At 39.6% G+C, this 21,316-nt stretch overlaps 1 protein-coding gene across 17 annotated transcripts in view; it reads left to right on the forward strand.

Annotated features, from left to right (window-relative positions):
* The window catches only part of CCSER2 (coiled-coil serine rich protein 2), a 152,480-nt gene that overhangs the window by 78,250 nt on the left and 52,914 nt on the right, over positions 1–21,316 (forward strand). For 6 of the 17 annotated variants that reach the window (XM_035540037.2, XM_035539983.2, XM_035539993.2 and 3 more), the window contains 2 exons: positions 16,438–17,911; positions 18,811–19,013. In XM_035540037.2, the coding sequence (XP_035395930.1) occupies positions 16,477–17,911; positions 18,811–19,013 (1,638 nt within the window). In that variant the 5' untranslated portion in view covers positions 16,438–16,476. Of the gene's footprint in view, positions 1–274; positions 341–552; positions 735–16,437; positions 17,912–18,810; positions 19,014–21,316 lie in introns of those variants that run through there. The other 11 variants (XM_035540029.2, XM_035539965.2, XM_035540047.2 and 8 more) reach the window with 7 other exon arrangements.

The following is a 21,316-nucleotide window of genomic DNA, read 5'->3' on the forward strand; positions in this document are numbered from 1 at the left end:
GAGGTGTACGGCGAGATCCGGCAGCCGGACCGCCAGCGGGCCACGAGCCCTTTCCGTGAGGCGATGCGCGCAACGGCGCCTAACGGCTGACTGGCGGGGCCCAACGGCCGGCCGCGCGCCACCCGCCCGCCGTGACGTCAGGGTGAGGCGAGGGGCGCGGCGGGGAGGCGGGGCTCCCCGAGCATGCGCCGAGGGGCTGCGCGCCCCGCCCCGCCTCTCCCCTCTCCTCCCCTCCCCTCCGTGGCGGGCGGGGCGGGCCCGGCCGGGGCGGGGCGGGGCGGGCGGTACCTGGGGGCGCCGCGCTGAGGGGAGGGAGGCTCGGGCCCGGCGCGGCCCGGCGGTGAGTGCGGGGCGGGCGCTGCCCCCGGGTCTGCGGGTGTGGGTGCGGGTGCGGGCGCGGGCTGGAGCCCGGCGCGGCGCGGCGGGGAGCCCTCGGCAGCCCCGAGGGAGGCAGGCTGAGGTGGCTGGGAGGTGGCGGGGCGCGTGCCCGGCGGCGCGGCGGGGCCGGGCGCTCCGCGGCGGTGCCGCTGAGGGTGTGCTTCCATCGCGCAGAGCCCGCCGCAGCTCCGAGCCCCGAGGTGCGCCCCGGCACGCCATGAGGCAGCGGCGGCTCGCCCCGCCAGCTCTGCGTCGGAAGGGGTCGGGCCGCCCGTCGGCACCCGCCGAAAGCAGGAGCGAAGGGGAGCGGCGTGCCCCGGCGCAGCGCTAGCAGCCGGGCCTGGCAGCGCAGCCAGGTAAGGGGGGCGGGTCGGTGCAGAGCGCAGGGGTCTGCCGGCCGGGGGTCCGTGTCACCGCCCGCAGGGGTGGTGCTGGCTGCCGGGCAGGCTTGGTGCTGCACTGCGCGGGCCTCCAGCCCTGGGCTGGCGCAGAACAGCGCGTTTTGTTATCAAGGTGTTGGAAGGGAAGTGACATTGCATCAAAGGTCTTGTTTCAGTACTCTCCTCTAACCGGGAACCGCTTAAAAATATGTTCCCTGAAGCAGTTTCAGGGATAAAATGCTTTGTCATGGCAGCATGAGGCAGTAAATATTTAATTGTGTTTAGTGATACTGAATGAAATTGGCAGGTAGTTTCTCAAGTCTGTAATGGATCGCATCATTCTAGATTTTACGGGCCCATTTTGAATTTAATACCTTCAAGCTGAAGAGGCGAACACCAAACGTTAACCTAGGAGCTACGTGAATATACAACTCATTCTAGTCAAGATGTTTTTAAAATAGAAATGAAATCTTTGCTCACAGTTGACACCTTTCATCATAGCAGTCTTAGTGTTTGGGCTCCAAAAACTGCTGAGTGTTGTCTTCTAATAACAAGGCTGTAGAAATGCTTCACGTTTAGAAGATGTCTACGTTGTTCTTTATTGTTCATGGCACCTTGTGTTTCTGAATTTAGGTAATTAATAATGCATATGAATACGTGAAAAAATGAATAGTAATGGTCTCCATGAACATAATGTTCTCATTTACCATAGTGTTATACTAATGAGTAATCCTGTTTAATGGAACTGCTCATGTAAAAGCTTGCTAGAGTAAAACCTATTACTTTTGAACCTGATCATCCCTTAAGATGGATTGGTCATTTGAAATAAACCCGTTACATAGAAGAGTTGGCACAGGTTCTCTATCTAGAGGGCCGTTGTGCCTTCAGTCTTCAAATGAACATCGCTTGCCTGAAGTTGTTAGAAGAATGCAGGTCTGTGAAAATGGAGACAGGGTAAAAGGTACCAGTTATGGCAGTGATTGTGGTATTTTCTTTTTGCCACTGTTTGGAAATGTAAACAGTAGTGCACTCTTCCTAACTGGAAGCTTTCAAGCACAGTTAAATTCCTTGCCAACAGGGATGCTAAGAAGATCAAAATACTAATGGTGCTTTTGATAATTAGGTTTAAAATCCTGTGTTGTTTCAGTTGAAGCAATAAAAAAGCTTATGTAAATCTCTGTATACCCGAATACATGTATGTTAGAATAAAGTCAAAACAGTGTTATAATAACTATTCCAAAGATGCTTAGCTAGTCAGCGTAGGTCTTTGTATTTCTTCCTACCTCTGGGACACAGGCTGAAACTCGCTTCTAAACTTCTATCAAATTAGATGCATTTTTGAAGGCATTCTGAGAATATTGTATCTTCCTTAGTCCGAAGTTACTTGATTTCCAGAGCTGCAGAGATCTGGGCTTCACTTGCTAGCTATCTCCTGTCCTAGAGGGGAGGATTCAGCAGGAACAGTTCTGTTGATAGTCTCTTATAGTAAATTAAGTTAGAAAGTCTCCTTGGTTTGGGGGATGCTTATCCCTGGTCATGTGGAGAAGTGGTGTCACGAGGTGTCAGTGAAATGCCTTTCCCACTAGAAAGCTCGCTGGGATTTTTGTGAGCACTTAGTCCATGATGACTCGAGGTAGTGTTCTGTGGAGTGCATTGTAATGGCTCTGATTGAAGCAGAAGTATGGCTAATGTTGGCAAGGTTCAGGCTGCACAAAATGTCTTAGTTTCTTAGCCAGAGGAAAATAGCTGATAAAGGTTTACTTTTGTGTGGTGGATGAACAAGTTTTTGGTCTGGAATAACCCTTAAATTGCAAATGATTTCTGAATTGCATAAGAACTCCTGTGTTTTTAGCCTCATTAGCCTAGGTGGCTTGTGACACACACAGCACAAGTTCAGTGTCATGGGAGGATGTCCTGAACACCCTGCATTCTCTTGACTCAAATATCATGTATGCTTTGAGCTGGAGACTCCGGTTCTACATAGATGCAGAGATTCTCCCTAGAATCTGAATCTGTATGATACACAGTTTCTTTTTGTGAATCATATTAAAGGTAGAAAATCACATCTAAGTAAAACCTGATCTTGTATAATATTGTTACATAGGCTTGTTAATCTGTATCTTTGATGATTTGGAGGAAGCTACGACGTTCAACTGACCTGCATCTCAGCAAGACAAACTTGCATAGGTTTAAGCTTCGCAAGGCCTAAGCTACTGCTGTTAGTAGCAGGAGACCTGAGAAAAGTAGCAGAAGCTTGCATCCTGCACAGCTTGTCCATCAGGAAACAGCTCATATAAAAAGCAAACCCAAACCAAACACCAACAAAACAGAACACCCCAATCTGTGTAAACCTTTCCGTTGTGCAAGTGCTCTGAAATAGTAACATATAAAAATAGTGCTTTACAATGAATAAATTTGAGATACTGAGTAAACAAAACAAATCGGATGCATCACCTTCCTTTAATTTCAAATAATGCATTATCACAGATGACCTTGGCTGCGTAATTTAATAAGCTAATGTGGGAGAAACAGATACGCTGTGGACAAACTGTCACTGATCATTAATGTTCTACAGGTCAGTTTCTTTCAGTTTCTTAGAGAAACTGTTTCACTTGTGAATTATTACATAATCAGTATCTATGGCTTCTGCATTTCAAAAGGCTGGCCTTGATGGGTACATACAAATCTAACTGTTAATCAGAAAATCAGTAAGAAAATATAAAACACTTTAAAATACTTAAGGAAGTTTTGTCAGTCTGTAGTTATAAATATGTTTATTTGTTATGCTGTTGTGGACTGGCCAAGTTATTTGGTACTACAATATTTTTCCAGAGTTTGGTGTTCTGATGGCGAACGGATTTGTAGTAATCAAATCATAGACAGGAGCTGTAAGCGTCCAGCACAAATGAAATGAAATTCCATAGCAAGAAAGTGGCACTTCGAATCTCTGGTTCAAAAATAAGCAAGCTTCAACTGACAGCTGTTATATGTTTGTATGTGGCTGCAGTGATTTTGGTTAAGGGTGGATGTTGAAGAGAAGTCAAATTTAACTTCAGAGAATACAAGCAAGCTAGTAGCTTCTTGAAAGCACGGATATGAAGTAGATTGATCCATGTAACTGGTTTGTTTGGTAGTTAGGAAGGCAGAAATCAGTAGCCAGTTCTTGTAACCCGGGGCATTTACAAGTAGTGTTCCACAGGAGTATGTGCGAGGACTCCTGTATCCCAAATGACCTGGCAAACAGGGTGAATGATGAGCTGACATGAGCAGCGTTCTTCAAAGTGTTGAAAAGATTATATGATATAAAGACCTGCAGCAAAACCTTATTGCTTCTGCTGGTTGTTTGCATATAAAGTGGTGTGTAAAAGCAATCATAAATGTTGAGATATATCTGTGGGAGAGAAGAACAATCCTAGCTTTGTGCATAAACAAATGGGCTGTGGGTTGGGTTTTGTCACTCTGGGATGAGATTTGTGGAATTATAACACATAGCTAAAAATATAAACTCATTGGTCCGTGTCAGTTAGGAGGAAAAAAAAAAAAAAGTCAGGTATCATTATCATTCCATAAATTCATTTGTGCCCATACTTGGAGATGGGAACTGTAGGTATTCATGGTTCCAGTCCCAAAATCTATGTGCTAATTAATATATGTAAGAGAGAGTGTTTTGAACCCAGAAGAGTAAAAAGATGGCTTGAGGAGGTATGATGTCCTTCTAGGACTTGCAACCTTGGAAAAAAGAACACTTCTCATAGAAACACAAAAATGTTAATGGAAGGATAAATATGATGCTGACTGCAGTATCCGCCTGTAGAAGTTAGCTGTGTCAGATGAAACTAATCTTTGAAAGAGTTAACAGGAGTGCTGAATACTGCTCCTTGCTTAAGGCAGTTGTGGATAGAAAAAATTTGAGGAGCCAAAGACAGATTGGACAGGACAGCGGAGGAGGGACCTGCTGAGGGTTCCAAACCAAACTACATCAAATTCAAGAAATCCTGTGACTTGAAAGTATTTGTAGGTCTTGCCCTGTGCTGCGTCTTCGTGGTGTGTTGGTTGAGGACTAGCACAGGAGACGAAGACTTCTTGTTCATTGCCTTTAAAGTAAGATTGTCTGCTGGAACTGGATGGCCGAACTAGAGAACTGAAGTTGAATCACCATGATCCAAAACCAAAGAAATATAATCTGTTTAATATTTCAAGCTTATGCAGGGTTTGCTTTTTTTCATGAGAGAAGTTTAAGATTTTCTGTCACTCCATTTTCAAGTCACTTTTTAATCCAGCAGTAGCTGATTTAAGAATATAATTTTCTTAAAGTCTGTAGCTGAGGTTTGACATTCATTTCTTAAGATCATGGTTTTCTGACAAAAAATGAGCTGAGTTAAAATAGCACTGGCAGCATGTAGAAAGGGAATTCCTAGAATTTTCTTCTCTCTACCTACCTATCTATCTACCTATCATCTTGTCTAGTCTCGTTCAGTTGTTACCTGTGAACCTCTGAGGCTTATATCAGTAGCAGCGTGTCTATGAATTGCGTGCTGTCTCCTTGAGTTATCTGTACTTGTTCTCCAGCTTAACCTGTAACTAAACTGCTTACTTATTCACTAATAAGAATGAATGTGTGTGAGCTGGGGCGAGGAAAAATCCTACACATGGCTGGTAAGCACAGCCAAGCTGTGGATTGAAACTGATGGGAATTCTTGATTTTAAGATACCTATGTGGATAAAGTGCTCAAATGTGGTTTGTGCTGGTAGCATTGCTTCCATCATTAGTTGTTGTATAGTCAATAAAACAATGTATTAAACAATATCTGTTCGTGCAATCAAAAGGGGTTTTAGCTCAAGGCAATTTGGTGTTCTTATTTGGAAACGTTGCATCAGATGAATAAATGAACTAGAGGAGAAGGATGGACAAGGTGAGAGGATAAAAAGGGCTATTTCCATCTGTAATCAGTTATATTCAACGCTTCATTTGGCTTCCAGCCTGCCTGGTCTTATCAGCAAGAAAATCCTGCTCCAGGTAGCATCACTAAATAGTGAACAGAAAACAGTAACCGGCAGTTGGCTTTTCGGGTTGTTACTGAAGCAGTGGTGAAGTAAAGCTCTCCTCATAGAGCTACAGACAAGAGTGGGTGTGTTTGAATCATTGGGTGACAGTGGATAGGTTTGAGGGAAATGGCACGCTCATCTTCATGAGTGTTAAACTGCGCAATGGAAAATTATTCTTTTTAAATGTACGTGTTTTGGACTTAAACCTTTAGTTTTAAGGTAACAGATTCTAGTGAGTGTGTTCACGGTGTATCTGTGAGTGAAGTGTTTGCTTGACAACAGGGACTAAATCCCACTTGTTTGCAGAATGGCATTGCTCTGCCTCTTGAGTTCTGACATAAAAGCAATTTGTCTCAAGAATAAATTCAGAAAAATTGAAGTGACCAACATAAAAAGTTGCTGAAGGAGTAACGCCATCTGCAAACACAGCGGTCTGTTCCTGGTATCGGTTGCTTTGATGTTGACGTGATCATGTCTTTGAGAGGAGGGGCTGAGGCCTGCTGTTTCACTTCTGCAACACTTGTGTTCTGGACTGTAGTCTCTGGGATTATTCAGTCAATCTTAGCTATAGAATAAAACTTAATTAGCCTTCATGACATAAACGGTGATGTCAGCTTTAAAACTTTTCTGAAAGGCTTTTGCCTACATCTAATGAGGAAGATAAGAGTGTGTCACTCCTTCCCCTCCCTCCCCCAATTATTTACTTTCCAGGATAGAAGTCTTGCCAAATACAGACATGTGATGAGACTGCACAAAAGAGTAACTTAGATACAGATGTGCTTCATAGCTACGGTACTTGGGGGTGTGTGTGCTTGCAGAATAGGATAGCTCCGTTCTTTCCTTCTGCGTAGCAACAGGACTTTGTAGGTTGCAGGGCACTAGAGCTGTATGGCAGACAGATGGTGTATGTCTCTCCCTAGTTTGGATTTCCCCTTTGTTTTTTACTGTCCTTGTGAATTTGGTAACAATCTGAACTGAATAACATCATCAAAGAGTTGAAGCAAATAAAGACTCTTTGTATCTCCTCACCAACAAGGATTTTGAGAACAATACATGTTTCGCAAGCTAGGCGTTTAAGCTACCTTACTGAAGATGGTTGATATGACTCACTTTCTAAGGCTGAATCTGTTGAAGTGGTTGTGCCCTGGGAGGCTGTTCTTTGTTATGTAACAAATGAAGCAATCCACGTAATCTAATTGTTTCTAGCATGAGTGTTTTTCCATTGGAGCCAGGTGTATCAGTCATGATTATGTCAGTCGCTTCTGATTTATTACAGTGCATCTCATCCTCCTCTTGTAATGCTTTGAAACGTGTTCTTGGAGTCAGCACACTTAATGTAGCACGCTTATCAGCTCTGCCTTGTGTTCTCTGGGTTTCTAGAGAAAGCCTTGCTGGTTTGGATCTTCAGTTTTGAGGAGCTGGTTATGCAGGAAGCACGTGGTGTTTCTATCTGCAGGTACAGAGTTGACACTGCTAGTTCAAATTTAACAGGATGTGACTCTGCTGCATTCTGATGAAGGATCAGAGGAATGCATGAAAGCAAATTTAAGGAAAGCCCTATGTCCATCAGTGTCTAAGTCACCTTTAGTTCTTACTAAAGGAGTTTTCCAGAAATTTGACAGAAGTCTGATTACACCTATGTTTCATGTCAGCTGTGGCCAGAAGAGTAAGCCATTTGGAGAAGGGTGGAATTGGTGGCTCCATGAAGATGCATGAGATAGTTGGCAGCCTCAGAGGCACAATGTGCCTCTGCAACACTTTACTCTCACTGCCAACTGACCCCTGCCCCTGAGAACAGGTTGCCAGCCAGGAATGCAGGAAATAGCAAATACCATTGGATTTCACGTCTCATTTATGAATGAACTGTAATGTTTGTACCATTTAAGAGGAATGTGATGGGAATTTAAGCAAAATGCAAGAATTTCAGGTCTATTCTTTCTGCAGGCTCTGAAATTTTCTTCTTGTTGGTGTAAAATATCGACTGCTCTTCCCAGTATCATCTTCCTTCCGTCTTTTCTTTGTCCTGAAGCTGCTCCCTTGTTGCAGCTGGCCGAGCCTCTAGATGTTGACTGCCACGTGCCTCAACAGTCTGTTGTAAGAATACTGAAAATCAGTACAGGTTTATGTAAATGAGAAGCCTTAGCAGAGGTTTTGCTTTTCATGGAAATTTATATGATTGTCAATAAACTTTTGAAGTATTTATGATAAATCCTGTTATTTGTGGTTTTTTCCCACCCCCCTGTTTTTCAGGGTTCTTTTCTATGCCCTTGTGTAGTGCTGTGACTGAGTAAACTTTTCACTAGAGGAGATAGTTTAGGTTTCCATGGGAGGAATGTTTTCACCTTCTTATCCATGTTGTTTACATGCATACAAAAGTGCTTTTGTTTTCCAGTTAAAAACCTTTTAGTAAGGTTTCATAGGAAATTTTGGCTTTGAAAAAGTATAGTCTCCATTTCACCATTATGCAAAGCACAGGAGGGCAAAATATTACAAAGCATAAATGTCTAGGCAGATAGCAAGTAGCTCCCCCCTTCCCTTGAGGTGCCTGATACTCAATGTAAGTAGCATTAACAGTGGACTGAACTGTGAGTGTGGCCCTAAGGGATGTGAATTAAGGTTTTGACTCTGAAAGTATTCTAGTAGCTTTCCTCTACAAAAATAGAGCTGCATTTTCCTGTTTCTTCTTCTTCAGAAAGCACTTATGTCCTCTAGCCATACAAAACATTAAGAAGCCGTATTCTGATGAGTAACAACAATGCTTATTTTTAGACTGCAAGGAATGTCATATCTTTTTGTTGTGTTGACTGAATATATTGTTCAGTGTTAGGAATATGAGAGTCCCAGTCTCTTTGTGATGTCTGTCTTGTTTCCTCTTTTCATCTCTACTCATTATCATCCTCTGCTTCTGTTCCTTGACCTAGTGTATTCTGACCGACAATAATCGTAATTCAGCATGAGAGCAGCTTGGATAGCTGTTGTTCTTGGTGTTTGATACAATAAACTTCACGTGTGGGTAGAACATCCCCATGCCTAAGGGTGAGGGAGGAAGAACAGAAAAGAACTTACCTCTAGGCTCTCAAGTCTGGGGAAAGAATCCCACAGCTTAGAACACAAGAGAAATAAAACAGCAATATTAAGTGTCTTGCAATTTCATGCCATACTTTGACCATTGTACCCTCAAAGGACAATCTGTCAAGGATGCTGGTGTGAATCACTGTGCAGTTTGCGCATAATAAAGGGGTGCACTGAGAAATTCATGGATGCCTTCATGAAGCATCGGTAATTGATTCAAGAACAGAGGTGTTTCAGAGAGACTGAGGACAGGGGAAGGAAGGCAGGCTTGGAGGATATTACTGCAAAGCAACTAAATCTTACTGGATCTTGAATTTTACAGAAGAAGGTTTTTTTTTTTTTGTCTAAGCTGGAGCCAGTCTGTAAGGTGAATAATGCAGAAGAACATGTGACACCTATAAATACTCAGAAGTTCAATCTTTCAACCACTGAAACTTTTAATTGTATTCTAATTCAATTTAATTCATACAGCATGCACAGTTTCCTCAGGATGTATCTCTTCTAATTTCTTATTCAGTTCAGGACATGTACTGCTCAGAGGTTGTGTTTGCTGTCCAGATCTTCTGGTAGTTTCTTTCATTCTGTTAAGCTCTCATGGTCCCCTCACAGCTGCAAACCGACTGGTAGCCACGCTACCCATCCTGCAGTGTTCCAAAGCTGAAGAAGCTTTTTGCTTTATCTGCTGCAAAAGCCTCCCTGATTTTTTTTTCCCTAATGTCATTGAACACCTCTCTATGCTGGTAGAAGTAATGCATATGTAGTGCTTTTTTTATTTTTTGTTTCTAAAAGCAAAACAGTTCTTAAGTTATACTTTTAACTCAGGAACTAAATCATTGCTAAGCATGTCAGTGGTGAAAAGATTCTCATTCTTTGTGTGTCCTGAATATTAACACATGTATGTATGTGTACGTAAAAGTTGCCAAGTGTTCTAAAACCCAGTGGTGTCCAAAGGTTGTTTTTATAAGCCATGCACCATGGGCATGGTTGAAATACATTTGCTCTAAAACTCATGAAGGCCATGTGATATATCTAGAATCAGCAGATAATTAGAAGTAAAATACAATCTTTCTTCACATTGTGTATTTTTTTTGTGTGTGTGTGGAAGGCATCATAGCTGTAGTGAAAACCACTGGGGTATTAGGAGCAGTCGTCTTGAAGGCTTTTTGCAGCATCTTGAATACCTGGTCTTGTGTCTGTGTTTTCAGCAGGGCTCTTTCCTGTTATAAGCACGGTGCAGAAAACAGGATGTAATGGTTACTGAAGGTGGTGGATTCTGCCTGTCTTGCCTGTATGCATCACTTGTTTTTCATGCTGCTTGGACATTCGTTACCAGTTCTTTTCAATGCCCTAGTGCAATGTTGTGGCTGAGTAGGCTTTTAGCCAGAGGAGATAGTTTAGGTTTCCATGGGAGGAATGTTTTCGCCTTTCTATCCATGTTGTGTGCATGGGTAGAAATGTGCTTTTGTTTTCCAGGGAAAAGAATGAAGGTCCCTGGAAATTATCTTGTCAAGTTTGTGTTGCTAAAAATATGCATAAAATCGGTAAACCGCTGTTTCAGATCACCTGCCACCGAGCCAAACAAGTAGAATTACAGAGTCTCTTAGTTGGTCTTTCTGGGGAAGGCAAATAATAAGACTATGAGGTTTGGCTTGGCAAGTGTGGTCACTAAACTTTAACTTGGGTAGCATCCAACGTATGATGGCAGAAACGTGAATAACAGTGCTGAACTCTGTGCTAGTTGTTCTGTCAGCCTGACACCACACCAAATACCAAACCACCTTGACTGATTAATAATTGGTGCTTGCTGCTAAATGGATGCTGGTGGACCTAATATTTCTGGATGGATAAGCAAGCTTGTGTACTGTGGCAGCTGCCAGCTTCCTATACACCTTCAGGAAAGTACTGTTCCAGTTTTCCAGAAGTAATGAGGAAGTGTTGACCCCCTTGGGTTTTCAGCACAGCCCTCTTCCATGAACTTATGTTTGTCTCTAGCATCAAGAAGATATCCTTCGTGTGGGGAATGAAGTTGCTCAAAGAAAAGCATCTAAAGGTTGCTTCTTGGTAATTCTCATTATTTAAGTCCACTTAAAATTGACAAGGTGAACGAAGGATGCATTCAAAACTGTTGGCATAGCAATCGTTCTGCAGAGCTGCTCATCTGTCACCTGTCTACTGGATGTGTTTCATCTGGCAGCTGTTTGTTCCACTATGCCATGAGAGTAAGAGGGAGTTTGCTCCCTCAAATAACAATTTGTTCGGAGTTTCAGACTGCTGTTAGCTCTCTGGCATGGGCCATAGGGGCAGTGTTATTTTAAGGGTGCCCAAATGTGAAATGTGTAAACTTTCAGCTGTCTCGTACTATAAGAATCCTTCCACAACACGTAGGGCAGCTTCAGATGCAAAGCTATGCTGAGATGATGATATAGGAAACTGCTTTCCTGATGTTGTTGAAACAGACTGTGAATGGTGTGTTTGCTAGTTGGGACTAATGTTGGAGGACTTGTTTATGTGTGCATAAGCCTATATGGAAAGTACGAGGGAGAGTGAAAATGAATGTCCTTCTTATCACCAGGATCTTGAATATCCTTGAAGGGATGTAGCACCTTTTCAGTTCAGGTTACACTTCAGAGGGTTTGTAAGTCTAAATTCCTTTTCCTTGGATTATTGTGTATAAAGTCTAGGCCTTTTAGTTTAATTCCCATTTAGACTTGTGTGCATTTGATAATGCATTTCCCGGGGCAGAATGCGTAAGGCTTGTTCTCCCAAATGTCTGTCTAAAAAAATCCATGGATTGCTCAAGTCTAAAAGTACTTTGAATTTTTTATAATACAGAAAAATATAATTCAAATTATACTAAATCTGAGTTTTGTGGAATGCATAACTTGCAGGTACTGTGTTTCTTGGTAATGAAATTTCATTGTTAAAATAACGTCATTTTTAATAGAAAGTGTTTGTTGAAATTCAGGAAGTTTGAGAGAACTTCATGAGAAAGTTTCTGGATTTGGGGGGAAAGTATTATCTGCCAGACATGATACTGTTGAGTTTTTTGACAGCATTTGTACTTAAACCAAATGAATGCAACCTAGAATTGAAAATGCAATGCAGTAGCTACAGCTCATAAAACATAGGCAAGTTTTTGTTGTAGGAAGTTTTTAAATTTAATTATCTGAAGTATTTTAAGCAATCAGTGCAGTTTTCTTGAAGATAACATTTTGTCTTTCCCTAATTAAGGATAAATGAGCAAGCAGCCTTCCTAGAGGACTGAATGGTCGTCTTTTCGAGTTTAATTTGCAGCGCTTGTTGGAGGATTAAAGTAATCTCATTAAATGGCCTCATTTAAATTTTGTGGTCACCTAAGAGATGGTAGACAGATATGAAAAGGGATTTATCCATAAAGCATGAAAGCTAAATTAGCAGCTTTCTAATTTAACTTTTTTCTTAGTTTTGAAGACTTGACAAGAGTTGAGCCTTTTTTGCTAGCTTTGGGATATCTTCAGCTCTATAGTATGGTGCTTGCCATGACTGAATTCATCATAATGTTCAAGGCCATTTTTATGCATTGAGTTATTAAAAAAAAATGACAACATACTTAAATATATTTGACATAATGTCTTTGAGGTTGACATTCGACATTACATTATAAATGAAAAAATCTCTTATACAGGTACACTGTAGGCAAGTTTCTTTTTTATAGGTACAAACACGTGGATGCATTGCTTTAAGTGCATTTTCTTACCAGAAAACATTGGTTATAGGTTTTTTTTTGAGATGATTAGGCACCTAAATTCACATACAGGCACTCAAGTAAGCTCAGTGCAAACTGTGGAGTGCTCAGCATTTATGTGCATCTGGCAGGTAGGTGTCTTAACTGTGGGTTTAGGAGCTTAACTGTAGCAGTCTCCAGTTGGAGATGCAGCTGGGACAGAGGGCTCCTGACTGAGTTTAGGAATCTTTTTGTGGTTTGGAGACAGTAGAGATGCCAAGTTACTCAGCTCTGCAGGGACTGAGGTCTTTTATTCAGCTCAGAAACAGAATTTATGCTTGAAAATATTAAATCCAAAATTACAATTATCATTTTTTTTGATCTGCTTGTAAATCATGATGTAGTTTGTGTGAAATGGTTTTAAATCTAGCTGGGATGATTTCTGCAGAGATCTAAGTGGAAGAGAATGTATACATTATGTCCCTGTCTTTGCTGTAGTACAGGGTGATATTAATGCATTCCAGCCAATAAAAATACTTGCAACCGCACAGAAGAAACTTTGTAAGGAAGTGTGGGCTACTACTTGCTGCTGTTGCGATACAGCTGGCAAACAAGCTGAGTAGTGCAATGTTTGTAAACTCATTGCATCTTTTCCAAAAAAAAAAAGAAGCAAATGATAATCATTGTGACTTTAGGTAATTATTGCCTAAATTTGATAGATTTTTTCTCTTTTTTGTTTAAAGCTTTATTTTAAATATAGCTAAGCAACAAACTTTGCATAATGCATGCCTCTTTTCTGTGTTAAGTTTGCATAAGGAAGTATTTCAAGCAGTTCTCAGCTGTAGCGAGCTAGGAACATCTGCATCATTAGCTACTAAGGCTCAGTTAATGAGTGGTAATGTACTTGTGAGTGGCTCTCCATATATTTTCCTTGACTATATAGGAAACAATTTTATGTCGATTAATGGATGTTCTAAGGTACAAACTGGTGAGTCTCATACCATCTACCACAGTTACGTAGTATAGCGGCCTTTTATCATGTGTGACAGTCTGTATTGAGCACATCGAGAAATACGTACTGTTCTTACTAGCTGATAATCTTGTTACAACTCTAACTTACGTTCTTCAGTATAAAAATAAGAAACCACTGCTGAGAATGTGATGTGTACAACTCTGTGGCTTACATCTCCAATGTGCAAGCATTCACTTACACGTAGTATTTTGGAACTGTGGATTTGTGTTTCTAAATGGAATTGTGCTCTACCAGTTGCAGAATGTGGATTCTGATATTTTCATTACATTAGGAGCCCCTAAAAAGCCATCTTTCTGAACATTTCTCCTTCTAATGTAGACCTATTTTCAGAAGTACAGCTCTGGGGCATCCTATTCATTTACAAAGTCCTAAGGGTGCTTCAGTTTGCATGAGTTTAATGCCACTTTGATTTTTATCTTAAATGTTTCTTAGTGAGGTCTTGCAGCTTGGGGAGTGACTCACTTTGGGGTAGTGTTTGCTTTGGTTACACAGGGTGTTTCCTGTATGTCAAATGAGTATAATGATACTTGCTGTATATTACTTCTCATCATTCTGCTTCTCATGGTCCATGATTGCCATGGTTTAAAAACTTTCAGGGTTCTTTTCAGTCCTGCCAGCTGTGTGTACTAGGTCTGTGATGAAGGAAATACAGATGTTAGTTTCAGGGAATAATGTATGAACTAGTGAAATTAATTGTCTTGGCACCATTATAAGACCAGTGTGTGAAACTGACTGATGAATAAAATCTAGGATAACAAAAGCAAGGTATCCTTTCACATCTGTCTTGGAAAAAAGAGAAACCTCATCTTGCAAATACAGAAATTAGTGTTAGAGTAAACCTTTTCTTTATATACGGTGTTGAATATACAACTTAGGAACTTGAAAGCCCTTATTATCTGAATTAGAAGTCTTTACTAATAGCATTTAGACAATTTTTTTGTATTGTATTACCAGGAAAAACAAATGAAGTGCTGTGCAAAATGATGATACAGACATGGTCATCTGTAAAAATAATAGGATGAATATGTGCATAAGTGTGGAAGAAACAAGTGATGTATTAAAGCAAGGAGATAGGGATTCTCAAGGCAGGAATTGTTGAGGCAAAGATATGTCTGTAAAGCAGATACGGCTTTATAAAATAAAAGCATGACAAAAGTACACCAAAATGACATAAGTTCAGATGGAACAAATTTTTAGTAAAGGTGGCAGTGAAATGTTCCCAATCAGGGGGGAGGGAATGAAAATTCACAGATGTAAGGAAATGAATAAATACTGTAATTATCTTTTTATCTCAGAATCTGGGTCTAGGGCTTTGTTCATGTACTACAGCACAAAAGTAAAGCTTTTAAATTCACCTTTGCTAAGAGTTTTATTAACTTGAATACTGTAGGCAGCTGCTGCCTTGTACTTCAGATCTTGTACACAAATAAGAAGATAACCAAAATAGACCATAGTTTCCATAGAAAGAGGAAAAATGGCCAGGATTTTTCATCCTGAATGGGGATATCATTTAGATGTGGAAAAACAAGATGCTGAGGTGAAGGTCAATGATGAGTGATTATTTTGTATCTCATAACATATAAATTGGGGACACCAAATTAAACGATCAGCTATTGAGTTTTCAACAAATGAAAGCAAACAGTTGTACCACAAAGTATGGAGTTCTGGAACTCTGAGATTATTCTAAAAATAGAATAGACGATTCACAAAATTGGTGAAGAAAAGCCTGTACTGAAGCACAGTTAAACAGGAGGCTATGAACTCCGCTCCTTGCTTGGGAAGATCTGAGATCAAATGGAATCTGGGAGGATATAGTGGGGAAGTATCCCTGTTGGAATGAGGAGAAAGATGCTTGCTGTGAGCATCTGCTAGGACGCATCTCTTGCCTTCACAGTATGATCAGCTGACAAAAACAGTGAATTTCGGGTTCTGAATTCTATTGATGATGCTTAATATAAGTAGCTTTCTTCAGTAATAGGTTTCTTTCAGAAGTTGGTTATCTTCTTGCTCATGTGATCTGTGCATTTGCTACTTTTACACCTACTGGATTTCCTATACACTGTGCTGGTTCTGCTAGCAGAAATCTGATTCACTAGTGTTAAGAACAGAAACACCCCTGAATGTCTCAGTTTCCTCAAATCTTCTGCATAAAAAGCTTGAGAAATTCCCAAGGCAGTGAATGATTTGGAAACTTATTTTCAGTTGTTTTTCAATAATGTTGTTTCTTCTACTGCTATTTTATATTTGTTCATGCTTAAGGATATGTGTTGTGGTGTCTGTCAGAATCTCCTTTCGAGCAGGGGCTATGGCAGGTCAATGTGAATGTTTTGGCAAGGAAAAACGATTTTGAAAAAAAAAAAAAAAAGCTTTTGGTCAGGTTTTACATCAAAGATTTGGAAGTTCTCTGTTGCTGACAGCAGACGTGTTCAATGTTCAATTTGTTCCTTTTTAAATATAAAGTCTTAAGTATGTAGTTGAATAATTGTAGTACAATTGAAAAATTCAGTTTGCTGCTCAAAATAGGTAAAGGAAAAATATGCACCCTTTTTAAAGCTTATTTTAATGATGTAAAGAAGGCAAAAAGTGCAGTTTATCTAGACAATGAAAATGTAGGGGGTGGAGAGTGACACCTGAATAATATTACTGCCAAATTGCTGCTGTCGATTAGTATTTCTCAGGACTTCGCAGAATGCGTGAGTTAATTTATATAATTGTGGTATAGTTAGCTACATAGAGGTAGTAAACATATAGATGCAAATGTATATTGAAGAATATTGTTTAATGTGTGGTTATTTAAGGTCTAATATATTCTTTCTTTTCTTTAGATTCAAGCACTCTTTAAGGACCAATGTACCCTGTAGCTCATGGAAGAAAAAAATCAAACCAGGACGTCCTTGGTTTCCAGGCTACCGAAATATGGAACGAAAACTTTAGGAAGTGTCTTGCAACCTATGCCAAATGGGTCGGCTGTTAATTTAGCAGGCAATAATGGTGGCAAAAATTTCAGCAAGCACAACGGCACTGTTCGCATGTCTTCCTTTTCTTTCAACTGGAGAAAATCAAATAAACATCAACTTCATGATCAAAATGGGAGAGAGACCAATTCCAAACATAATTGTAATGAAAAACTAATTGATTCTGAGAAGTATTCTCCATCTCAAGGAGCATTGAGTAATGATGTGCTCAGGGTGGGTTTGAACAGTACTGCTTCAGTTGCATCAAAAACAGTAAAGCAAAACAGTATGTTTGTATCTTCTACAGAGGAATTAAACCCAAAGTCTTTGCCTGGACTCCCTAGTTCAGCAAAATTTGCCAAAGGTACCCTGTCAGGAAGGACCTCATATTCTGGACTCAGTGCTCCAAAATCACACTTAAATGGATTTTATGGAAATAGGCCAGTGGTAGGTTTGCAAAGACCTAGAGCTAATTCCAGTGCCACAAGGACAAGTTCAGGAGAAAGCCTTGCACAATCTACAGACAATAACAAGCCTTTTTCCTGTGAAAAAATGGTAAGATCACAAAGTTTTTCACATTCCATTCAGAATTCCTTCCTCCCCACTGCATCTTTAACCAGGTCACATTCCTTTAATAAAGCTGTGGATCTGACAAGGCCTTATAGTCAAAATCTAGCTGTTAGGACATCTCAGAGGTCATCTCTGTTGTCAAGAAATGCACGACAGTTGGATGTACCCAATGGAAATGAACCTATGAAGTACGGATTTACCAGACCGTACTCTGGTATATCAGCTCCTGCTTCAAAGAAACCCCCACTGTCAAACGGATCGGGGTCCACACCGTCTTTTGGATACAGATTAAGTCGACCTTCTTTGCTGAAGCCTACTAGGCAGCGATTTGCTGGAAATATCATTGTGGATGGTGGCAAAACTACAACTCCTGACACGTGTATAGTGGAGAACTCTGAAATTTCAACAAATATTAATCGAGCAATTGACAAAAATAACATTATAGAGTGCGGTGCTCACAGAACAGAATCTGTTGATGGCCTCCATGAAAGCATGGGAAAACATGGGTCAAATGTCATGTGTATGAGTGATGATGGAGACGAAATATCTATATCTTCTTTGTCATCCTCGGAAAAAAATGATTTGAGTGAAGACTTCAGTGATGACTTCATAGATATAGAAGATCCAAATAGAACTATGCAAGTACAGCAAAAGGAGAGCCGCGTTCAAGAGTTAGAGCATGGGAGCATGACATCGATAGAGCCGTTCACTTCTCTCAAGGAAAGTGGAGGATCTTGCTGTAATGCTGATGACTGGCTTGATATAAATATGTCTGGTAAATACTTTGCATTGTTTGATTTATTTATTTTTTTTTGGTACTCCATCAAGATTCTGTAATTGCAGTTAAGTTATGTTTAACCATTCTGATTTTTTTTTCAGAACGGAACTATGCTGGCCAATTTATTTTCTCACAGTGCTTTTTTTTTTTTTTTTTTGCATGACAGTAATCATTTTCAAGCATGATTTTTTTTAAGAGCTCTTATTTCTTTGGAATAAGAATTAGTGATGCCTCCTTTAGCCAAACTTGTCATAGGATTGTAGAATTCCTCTTAGCCTTACTTGGCATTCATTTCTTTTGGACTAGTGATCTCTGCAATTTTTATCCCACTCTGTAGGCAGAGAACATCTGTAACTGCTTAATGTAGTGGCAATAAATGTAGGGTGTCTTATTTAATTACTTAATTTTATAAATTGTAATGTTACTGTTTTTTTTTCCAGAAGCATGCTGTATTAACTCTTAAAAAAAAAAAAAAAAATCAGTGGAAGAGATGGAAGATGCTTTAAAAGCAAAGCTGCATTTTCAAGTCTGATGTACTTTTTTCTTAGTATATATTTATTTTGAGAGATGTCATACTAGAAAGATACAGTATCTTTTTTTTATTAAAAAGATACAGAATTCTAAATAGTGTCTTTCTTGACAGATGAATTGCTGCATTGTATAAAGCTAGAAAAGATGTAGTTTAAAAGGATACTTAGTTGTAATGGCCAGTCCAGCCTGAGCTTTTTACCTCCTAGGACGAGTGTTCTTAATATTGTAGAGTGCTTTCAGATATTTCTGTTAGAACACAGTTTATTATTCAGACTTTAATGTTTTTATACACCTTAATTTTTATTTTTATTTTTTGGAATATTGGGTTGTTTTTTAGAATCTTTACTGTTTCTGTTTTCTTTAAGCAGTGGATGACAACAGTGAAAGTACAAAGAATACCGCTGAGAGTGTGATTTCTCCAGAGATGAATTACAGAGCTGGGTCCTCTTTTGAGCTTTCTCCATCTGATAGCTCTGATGGCACATATATGTGGGATGAAGAAGGGCTGGAACCTATTGGAAGTGTCCATCCATGTGGAAGTTATGAGTCTTCAGAAATGAACAGCATAGTATGTATTTATATGCATCATCTGAATATCTGTAGGTTTTTTAAATTTTATTGCTGATGGATATTTTAAAAACAGAATTAATGTATTTTTTTCACTTGCTAACTGTTTTCTTTCCTCTGTAGTTGACAGCTTTCTGAAACTTCTTGTTAAGGAGTCCCTGTTTCTGGACAGATGACCTTGAATTAGGCTGCTTACATGCATGTTTTCCCTATTCTAAAGCTGGGACAACACAGCTTCTTCCTTATGCAATCTCATGGTGGCATTCAACAACAATAAAGAAATCACTTCAGCAAATAATAAGTAAAATATCTCCTACCAATCTTTAAACCTAGGAGTGACAACAAGAAAATAGTTGGTCCTTATCTGACTTCCATTGATGTGTTTCTATTCTATATCTGCACAGGACCCTTTTGAACATAAATTTATTTTCATTTGTCTGTTTAAGCATAGCATCTTTAAAGTAGGTAGCTGACTAGCTCATCAGATGAACTGGACCCTTTATGTCTGGAAAACAAAAAGCAAGATAAGTAATAGCCATATTCTTACTGCTAAACACAACTGATTTGCATCAAACATCATTCCGTCTAAAGTAGGTGGAGGGTAGTTTCAGTGCTCTAACCCTTCAGCTGAGGTCAGTTAGCCAGCCTCTGGGTTCTGGCAGGCTTGATGTAAATTGTCTGTCTGTCCTTCATCTTTATCCACAGGAACACTGTTCTCACTTATTTGGGTTGCTTAATTAAAAGACTGTTCAGATTTTATTAACACTATATTATTCATTCAGAACTTCCAACAAAAGTTAGGTATAATCAAGCAATGTCTCCAGCTTCTTTGATAAGTGTTAAGTATTATGTCACCAGTGCCATTGTCAGTAGTGTAGATGCTGTTTTCTGCCTTTGAAAGGGCCGTGTGGCAATAAGTCAGATTTTAATTTGTAGTTCTGTTAGGGTTGTCTAGCCCAACAGCAGAACAGCATAGATATTTTTCTGAAACTGGAGCATAGCTACATAATATAATTATGTGCAACTACATAGGAGGAATTCCTGATATATTTTCAGCTGCCTGTGGTGGTGTTCATTTTCTGTCTTAAATTACAATCTTGGGATGCGGTGCTTAAAAGTAAGCTTAGAAATAGTTATTAACTTCTCTTGGTAATTATGGCCAGCTTGGAAAAGCATTTTGAGATTTTTTTCCAGCATGAACTTTGTAGTTATTTTGATGTTTACTGGAAAAAAATTAACATAGGGCACTGCAAAAACACCCTTCTCCCTGTCACATGCATGCATATACCAGGAAAACTTCTTAAACTTTCTCCTCGATAAACCTGAAATTGATATTTTTGATATATACAGTGCGATTTATCAAACAAAAGGCACTGCTTTCATGTGCTTTTGGACTATGTACCTTGTATTTGATATGCATAACCTCCATGTGTTAATTTACGCATCTATATGAATTGAAGGTCAATCATTGGTGTTCTGATTGATAGAAGCTGTTGTAAGCCTCAAAGAGCAGAGGTTTATTAGAAGCTTATGATATTTTTGTTCAATGTTTTGGTTAATTTCTTATTTTATTGAAAGTAAATAGCTGTCAGAGAGGTCTTAAAAGTGGAAGAATAAACTTATTTGTTTTAGATGTAGTGAAGAAAGGAGAGTGTAAGACTTAGTGCTGAATCTAAAAAAAATCATGTTCTTTTTTCCACTCATTTTGATTTTTATTCCGTTAGTGCTTTTCCAGAATTATAGTGCAGTAAGCACTATATTTTCATCTGAATTTTCATCCTAAGTAAGGGAAACATCAATAATATATCTTGGGTTCATACTTGGTTTTTAAGAGAGACTGCAGCTCTGAAATGTTTGTTGAATTGCCTTTTAGTGGTAGTCCTATTTTTTTTTTCATGTGCTTGTTATTGTTGGCAGAAAGAATGAGATTTAGGGTGTTTTTTTTTTTTTTTTTTTTAGCCTACAGATTAAACACTCATCACTTTTAGTCTTAAGATGTAGAAGAATTTCTGATACAGTTCTTAGTTCTGGAGAATCGTGATGTTGGGTGGGTTACTATAAGCTTTTGTTCCCTGTTGCTGCTTCTGTCTGAAGGCACTGAGTATAAAGGCAGCTTAAAATAAAAAGAACTGAAGGTCGTGAGAATAATTATTGTGATTAGGCAGCATATGTTGATGTTTTGATTGCTAGGAGGTGTATGATCAAATTGTGCATTTTCTGTCCTCTAGTATTGTGAAGGTGAAAGCAATAAATCTCTGTCAAAATCCAATTGATAAGAGTCTTTTAAGCTAATGTCAGCCTGAC

The sequence above is a fragment of the Cygnus atratus genome, chromosome 7 (genome assembly GCF_013377495.2).
Source record: "Cygnus atratus isolate AKBS03 ecotype Queensland, Australia chromosome 7, CAtr_DNAZoo_HiC_assembly, whole genome shotgun sequence".
In the NCBI taxonomy this organism is placed as follows: domain Eukaryota; kingdom Metazoa; phylum Chordata; class Aves; order Anseriformes; family Anatidae; genus Cygnus; species Cygnus atratus.